General features: G+C 37.9%; 1 protein-coding gene across 1 annotated transcript; it reads right to left on the bottom strand.

Annotated features, from left to right (window-relative positions):
* Positions 1-3: 3 nt before the first annotated feature.
* LOC103520950 (smoothened homolog) lies at positions 4-7,506 on the bottom strand (the record flags this gene model as incomplete). The annotated part of the gene is made up of 11 exons (XM_008486047.3): positions 7,256-7,506; positions 6,617-6,733; positions 6,036-6,412; positions 5,587-5,709; positions 5,290-5,394; positions 4,671-4,880; positions 4,131-4,309; positions 3,009-3,128; positions 2,508-2,562; positions 349-590; positions 4-27 (listed from the first exon to the last, which is right to left on the bottom strand). Coding segments are annotated over exons 2-11 (1,439 nt in total), but the record flags the coding sequence as incomplete, so codon positions are not given.
* Positions 7,507-8,797: the final 1,291 nt, after the last annotated feature.

Below are 8,797 nucleotides of genomic sequence, written 5' to 3' on the forward strand. Positions count from 1 at the left end.
GCTTCCTGTCCCACGCCGAAGCCACACCTAGAGGGGAGACGGAGATTATTAGAAGAGTGAAAAATTTGTACAGACTGTTCTTTTTTTAAGAGAAAGTACCAATCTATCTATGAGTGATGTTAAGGTGTGTCCACTGTCCATACATAGTCCACCGGCCATCAATCGATGTCGACTGAACCGTCCACACTGCCTCGACAACATGGATTCACCTCGTCGTCGATCGACTGTTTGGACACACCTTCACAATTAAAAAATGTCTCCTTAAAATAAATACTCGTATAATCTGAGGAGCTCTCCTTGTTTACAAAATTCTCAAAAATTAGGATCAGTCACTACACTATTACTTACACAATCAACTCTCGAAGACTAGTTTTCCACAAGTCAGAGTGACTCAGTTCATAGAACAGATAATGGTAGCTCATCAGACTTAGTCCAGTCACTAAGATCGTAAATAGGAGCGTACGACGATACACACTCTTAACTTTGAGTGACACCTCAGGGGACATGACTTCCTCACTTGAACTCTTGAGTGTCATCAGGGTAAGGAGACCTGAAGAAAGAATATTGTGCATTAAGTTGAATAAACCGAGCTCGGGTATGGTTAAAAAAAAAAAAAAAAAAAAAAAAAGAGGGAACGGCTGGCTTTTTCCTATCCTGTCTTTCTTCTCTCTTCGATTTCGGGACGATAAGACCATAGCTGCAGTTACAGTTCCCTCTGTCAAACCTCTTAAAAAAAAGTTGAGTGTAAAGTTGAGTCCACTCGTAAAATTTGTAGCCAAAACCAAATATCCACCTCTTTTTTTTAAAAAAAATAATAAATAACCGAATGGTTTGTCAAGCGTTGACGAAGTTGGTCAAAATATAAATATTTTGTAGTATGCCTCTCATCAGATGGGCGAGAAGAGACACTATACTTCCCATTTAGGTGCTGGGTCAACACGAGAACGCCAGAAAGTAACCCGTTGAAATATTTGCAATCGAAAAACGAGTACAAATTTTTGTCGATGGTGGGATTCGAACCCGGGACCTTCTGCATGGCAAGCAAGCGCGTTACCACTGGACCAACCGTGCCCCCAACAAGAGACCTGTGGTTAAATTTTATTGTCCCTTTACCCACACTGCACAGAGACCACAGAGTGGAGTAGGGAGTACAAGGATAGTAAAGTGGGTAAGTATCTCAACAGTGTTGCTGAGGCATTAAAATCCCAGCAACCGCATAAGGGTCACAAGAAGACTTTTTGTTTAGAATAAATTTAATTTCCTTTTTTCGTAAAAAAAAAATAAATAAATAAATCATTGTCATGAAATATCAAGAAAAAAAGTCAGGTATCACTACTTACCTTTGATTACCATCACTTTTATCCTAATTAATAAAAATTAATTCAGACATGAAAAGAAAACAAAGGGATTATTTAAAGCTGGACAAATTATTAGATCTTTTTAAGATGAGTGTTTCACCGCCGTTTTTATTTCGTAGCAATGAAACAACTGCTACATTAGACGCCTGTGGTCTGTGTCGTAGCATGCCCATCCCGTAGTCTGCCTCTCATTAGATGGGCGAGAAGAGACACAATACTTCACTAAAGTCAGTAAGGGTTCTTTAGGGAGTACTCACTACTCAGCCTTGTGAAGAAACGGGTTGAAATCCCAGCGAAAAAGCGAGATTGGCAAAGACTCAAAGAGCATGATAAAATCATAATTATTAGGTTGGAAGACGCTTTCTTTCTCATGGCAAATTTAAATCAAAAAGAATCCTCTATCGATTTTAAAGTACACTTATGAAAAACACTATGTAAAAAGGTCTTTCATCTAAATGAAATATCTAACACCCTGTTTCCATCATATCCCAGGCAAGAACAAGCACTTGAACGACTGTTGCACTGTCAAGGAAACTATCGCCATTATATTGCATGAACTAGGCCATGTATTCTACAACCACACAACCAAGAGTTTTTTCGTCGAGTTACTTATCACTAGTAGGTAAGAAGCGATTTATCGGGATAAAAGATGGTTGTATGGTCGGACCTAACTGTAAAACTTCTTGATTACTCCTATTTAATTTTGACTGGACCGACAGTAATTAAGTTTACAATAATGCGATCACCCTTCTATTTGTCTCCCACCACTTCCCCTCCTTCAAATTCTAGTGGCTTCAGCTGTAGCCAAACGCCGAAGGGTGATGGTAGAATAAAGAAGAGATGTCTTTTTATCTGTTACACACTGGGGTGATGGTCCCTAGCCATGTTTAATTGACTCGTCCTGAACTGCAGTCATCGATCGTGAAGACTTGTGCTTATTCTTTAAAAACAGATTTGAAGAACTGCCAGCTAGCTGTTCTCCTCCCTGTTTGTAGTCTCACATCTACTCTTCTTCCTGGTTATAGTCCCACAGCTAGACGCTAGTCGACTCCCTGTTTAACGTCCCCTAGCCAAAGTCCTATCTCATTAGAATAAACGAACTATAAAACTATAATCTGTATAACCCCTTCTATTTCCCCCAGCACATGCATAGCATTCGTACTCCTCTATCAGGACATCGTCTTTGAATCGTTCGGTTTCCATACTCGCCCCATAGTAATCGGCATGCTCATACGAATGGATCTCCTGCTAGGCTACAATATGGTGTGTGCTTTCGCCTATATGCTATTCAAGAGGCATTGTGAATACCAAGCCGACCTGTTTAGTTTCGCATTCAGCAAGCTACACTTGCGCAATGCTCTCATTAAGATTCACCTCATCAAGGCAACTTTACCAGAACATGATCCTTGGTACTCGGCTTGGAATAATGGCCACCCTAGTCTGATGGAAAGGTTAAGATATTTGTACGAATAATAGGAAATCAATCAGAATCAAATCATGAATCTTTGTGGGAAAGCAGAGAGCTTTTTCAAAACTTCAGTGGGTATCACAGCATTGCTACGTGCCTCCTTTACTATTAATTTTCATCTACTCATATCATCAATTTACACTTGGTAATGCTGCCACTGGTCGCTACTCGATGGAACTAGCTACTCACCTGTTTTCTCCTGGAGTGTAATATGAAGGATATAGGTGAGAATAATGAACCACACAAGTCCCGAGATGACAGACCAATAGATGATAACGAATGTAACCGTGCAGAGATCAAACCTGAAATCAATACGAAATGAAAAAATCTGGTGTGAACATCACACGACTTTCCTTATCCTATTGAAAGATGCTTATTTGGGTGTAGTTCTGTTGTAACTTTTAAGTACAATATCCCTCACCGTTAGTCAGTATCGCTGAAAACCGTCAAAAAACGGTTGAAAACCGCCAAAAAGCGGTCAAAATACCGCCAACCGCAGCAACTATCCTAACCAAACGTTTTGTGTTGCATCCTTGTCACATTTGTGAACTGCATACCAAATTTGAAGTCGCTAACTCATACCGTTCCCCAGATATTATGGAATTACACCGAAAACCGCAAAAAAGCGGCCGAAATGCCGCCAAGCGTTGCACCAATCTTAACCAAAAGTTTCGCGTCGCATCCTTGTCACATTTGACAGCTGCATGCCAAATTTCAAGTCTCTAGCTCTTACCGTTCTCGAGATATTTTGTTCACAGACAGAGAGAAGGACAGACACACGGACCAACGGCTGAAACTTTGTATTTAGGCTCTAGGGACCTCAAAACGTGTTTTGGCACTAAAAACTGACCATCGAAAATTTGACCCATAGGATAAGGAAAGTAAAAACTCATCATAGAATCTTGAGATAACGATGCAGGGTTATATCAGGGCCAAGTTCGTCAATTCTTTAACAACACAAGTGTTTATTAAAGTTTTTTTTTTATATTATACACAAAATATCCTTTATTGTCACGCAAAAGAGTACCGAGTTTCAAGACAATCGGTCCGATAAAAGTAGCTAAGCCAGTCTAGATAGCTTGTGAAAGGTAGCGTGTCTGCTTTGTAAGCGCCAGGTCGCAGGTTCAATTTCCACCCGAGGAGAACTTTCTCTGAAACAGGTAGGGTTTGTTTTTGGACGGGCTTACTAGATCAAACCTCTTAAAAAAAAGAAGAAAAAAAAAACACATTTAGAACCTTACTTGTAGGAAAATGGCCTAATGGTCAATATTCCAGACATTAGTAAAGAACAGAACCTCACTCACCTGGGCCCAGGTACTCTCAGCGTTCCATCTCGCTGACATACAATATCCTCCTTATCAATGCCCGGAGTAAACTGAAGCAGCCAGCCAATACATGTGTTGAAGAAACAAATGTTGATGTACAGAATAACCTGTGAGGTGAAGTACATACTGGTGGCTTCCCAGTTGATGGCTAACGTCAGCTGAAACCATACAAGGAGAAAATATAGACTTGATTTTAGTGCATAAAACCCAAGATGTGACAAGAAAATGCAATTTGAATTGTGTTGAGTATGACGAATGCTTGTCACAAATTTTGTTCCCCAACTAATTCACGTAGATAAATTTTATGACTTAAAACTCAAACCACTAACCTTCAGGTAAAAAGTCCTCCGCGCTAGCCTGTAGACCACAATGGTTAGTTGCCATAAAATTTATCAATGTGTAAAAAGATTAAGTGAGGAAAAACGTTTATGACAAACATTAACTTTTTATAAAAATAAAAAGAACCCTTTTTCAGACTGTGTTTTTCAGTTCACTAAATCACTACCTTATAACACTCACCACAGACAAAACTATAAACAAGGCACAGGTGATAGCCAACACGAAGATTGTATTCTGCATTGACTCATGCTCTTCTTTACTATACAGAGGATCCGAACATTGGAGTCCACAGCCTTCCACGCCAGGATAGAATGAAGCTACCACCTCTGTGCTGACCAGCGGCGGTTTGCACTGACCCGTTGAGTTGAACTTGAGATCACGCCCTTCATTCTGAAACGGCGTAAATGACATATTTTAATATATAGTTAAAGCGCCTAAAAAAAAAAAAAAATAAAATAAAATAAAAAAAAAATGAGGTTATAGATAGAAAGAACTGTAATAGAGGTCTCATCATCTCGAAATCGAAGGGAGGAGGACAAGATAGTAGAAAGCCAGCCATTTTGAGAACAAACCTTTCTGTTTAATATAGAGTTTGGCCTGGGTGGGAATCCGAACTCGCGACCTCGCACTTGCAAGGATGCAAGGCAGGCGCGCTACCTCCCAAGACCAGCCTTGTCTGTTTTTTGTTTGATTGTTGGTTACATGATAATTCACTTGAACATGAGTAAGATTTTGAATGATTTTCAGTAAAAATGTTAGAGAGAGAGAGAGAAAGATAGAGGGATAAGTCCAAACTTACCTTACAAGAATGTGATGAAATCTTGGTTCCATTCTGACAGTTGAATTCTGGGGACAATTCCTGAGCTACAATCCTACATGGACCTGACAACAGCTTACACACCTCCTGTAAGTATATATTATTTATTGTGAGATCATAGACAGAGTTCATTATGGAAAAAAATATCATACCCATACATGTAGCTCTGTCTAGCTGATGAATTTTTAGTAATAGCAACAAATTTTGCACCCGACATTGCACAGAATAGTGATCTATGAGCTTTAAAGGTCAAAAGAATGCATACAATGGCTTACATACCTGACTTGGTACACTGACCACATTATCCTCGCACTTTGGCATGTACAAGGCACATAGGAATGACTGTATGACTGCCCAGCATTTCGGTATGTACTTCAACCCTTGCCATCTCTTCAACCTTTCCTGAAAATTATTGGAAAACAAAATGTATAGAAAAACTAGAGTAGTATTTATATACACTTGTGTCTAATGTTTGGTAAGCTGGTAAAATGTAGCCTGAAAGCCAGGAACTGGCCGTTGTGATTCCATGTGATAACTTGGTACCTAGGCAAAAGCACTTGTCCCATCATATGATTTCTTTCTTCAACTTACAAGTCAACACAACATTGTAGATCTGCTCATCAGTTCTATCCTACTTCCAAGAATAAATAAAAGTGATCAGTTCCATGTGTTGCCTGCAAGTACTTTCCTAATTCATGTATCAAATCAAGATGAAATCAAATCATTACCTGTACTTCCTGTTGATCTGACACATCAGAAACTAAACTGGTAGTTGTGAATCCATACGGTAACTTGGTACCTAGACATGTAGGACTAATCAGAGGTTCACACATTGCCGACTTCTTGCAATTGTGCACTGCTTCATTTCTTGTAAAAGAGCCCTTGCCTTTGCTTGAGAAAATAATATGGTCAGACCCATCTTTCAGAATGAATTTAGAGTCCTTGGGGATTTCAATGACAACAGAACTGTTGTTGTTTTCAAATGTAAGACGAGATGTGTCATCTTCTAGGTTGTCAACATGAACGGTTTTATTGTTCAGTTTAATGGATGCACTTGAAATGAACCCAAAGAGACTTGTCCACTGCACAATGTGAATCAAGGTAACTGGAAAACAAACAAACAAAAAACATTCTGGTATAGGTAGATGTTATGTAGCATTGAGTAGAGGTTAAAGAATGCATTTTGACCTCTCCCAAGTCAAAAAGACCTGATCAACACTAGATAAAATATCACTTGGAATGCAGATTTTTCTTCTTCAATAATTTTTCTACATACAAATTTTCAAAAGGGTAGGTTTGCCCAACTTACCCATTGCAACTGGTTTGTCAAACTATGATTAAGACATGAAACTGAGTCCCTTTGACTAACACAATATATTTTGATCAATGTGATATAGAGTACTCCAATCACAAGAATTATTGTCATCTGAAACAAGGTTAGAATATATTTTACCTATACAATATCTCATTCATACATCAAGATAATAAGAAGTAAAAACTATTGACATAAACTATACGGTCAAACTTTTTTGACTTGGTGGGGTGGAGCGCTACCACGCTCCTTAATGTGAACAGAAGTGCAATTGAATATTTGTTTAAACAATACTAATGTGTCAGGTCCCCCAATAAATTTAGACAAATTTGGTGTTTTTGATGGTTTTGAACAAACAGTATGATGGGCATTTCCAATGTTTGCCAAAGAAGTCTATTTGACAGCAAATGCATGACAAATGAAGAGTGGCAAATATCTGGCACTATGCCAAATGGTGTGATCTTGGCACTATGCCAAATGGTGTGTTAAGAAACAACTAACACCAATGTAACTGATTTTATTTCAATATCTCATCCTTACCTGTTGCATGAGAGTCTCTAGACTTCTCATCACTTAAGACGGATCAAAAAAGTCAAAACAATGCAAGAAGTGGAAGGATTTTATTAAAATACTTACTTAGCACTTTAATATTGTCTAGTGTTCAAAGAATTCTCCTGATGCATCCATTTTGTAAGAAATTCTGAAGAAAGTAACAAAGAATAATGGAAGTCAGGTAATTTTCAGATCTTTCCGAATGGGGAAGATGGAATCTCTGTAATTCTGCTTACAAAGAAATAAAGGTCTTAATGAATAAAAAAAAGAACCAACTCTTGAGCCTGTTTCAATTTCCTTGAGAAAGAACAAAAAAAGCTCAACGCCACCGACCAGCCGACCACCCAAGAAGAAACTCTAGAAATTCAAAAATTCGCGCTCTAGACCACACGTGCTTTTTTAGCCGGAAATACAGTGTTGCCGAAGCAGCAGAAGCTGTCCCATCAAAAAGGTTCGTCCACACGTAATATCTTTGTGTACGAAGCGTTTGAAAAATTTGCCTAGGTTGTCGTTTGAATGTTGATTTTTAATTAATAACCACTCCTTATTTACTTGATTCTGTAAATAATAATAGAATCAGAGAACCTAGTATTTTTTTTTTTTAGGACCGAGTGCTTGGTTGTCCTAATCCACGGATTTACCATTTAATGGCAAACCTAAATAATCAAATAGGTACAAGACACAAAAGAAAGTTGAAAGAAAAACAATAAATTAAGTCATGATAAAAAACAGAATGATGACAATGAAAATTTTATTCAAAACATACACAGTAGGTACAAATCACAAACAATGAGGTCCTTAGGAAGAAAAAAAAATTTGGGATTGATTTATCCTAAACTGATGCGAGAGAATTTCCAAATCAAACTGCTAATTAGTGAGCCAACCAAAACTAGATCTGATTTAACACAATACAAAGAGAAAAACAAATGGATATAAACTAAGAACGTTGGTAAATATTAAATGTAAATGTTATGTCCCTACTTTACCATAGGAAAAAGTAACAAAAAAATAAGAATAGCATCAAAACAATGGTAAAATTACTTAGATGAAAACGATACCTAATATGAAAACTAGTCATGTTCAAAACTTATCTATTTATTTATCAACTTCAATTTACAAAGATTTTTTTGTCCAAACAAAGCAAAATTACATTCACTGTAGTCCAAATTTAAAATTCTAACAGGGAAATCTCTTTGGGACATCAATCCTTTCTCTCATGTACTACTGTTTCGTATCAATTCATATTCACTTTCAGGAAGGGAGGGGAGGATTTTCTATACAAGGAATCACCCCAGCATGAAATGCACATGGGTTAGGGTACGTACATACAGAAAATGCCAAGTGTCAGTGTTTGATATGGCCTAACAAGATTGAAAAAAGCTCCAACACTACTTCAATTGCTTTTATCAAGCTGTTAAAATTATTGACCAAAACACATTTGAATCAATGCTAATTTCACAAGACAAAATAACTTTAACAGCCTGATAAATGCTATTGATGAACCGTAAATTCATGCTCAACACTCTGACGCCCTCTGTGTGTTCATACCCTTAGATAGGCAGAATGGAAGGGACGTTTCCCCTCTCCTCGCACCATCTAGTAGGGATTGAATCTATTGCCCCCACC

The sequence above is a fragment of the Diaphorina citri genome, unplaced genomic scaffold (genome assembly GCF_000475195.1).
Source record: "Diaphorina citri unplaced genomic scaffold, Diaci psyllid genome assembly version 1.1 scaffold4311, whole genome shotgun sequence".
In the NCBI taxonomy this organism is placed as follows: Eukaryota; Metazoa; Arthropoda; class Insecta; order Hemiptera; family Psyllidae; genus Diaphorina; species Diaphorina citri.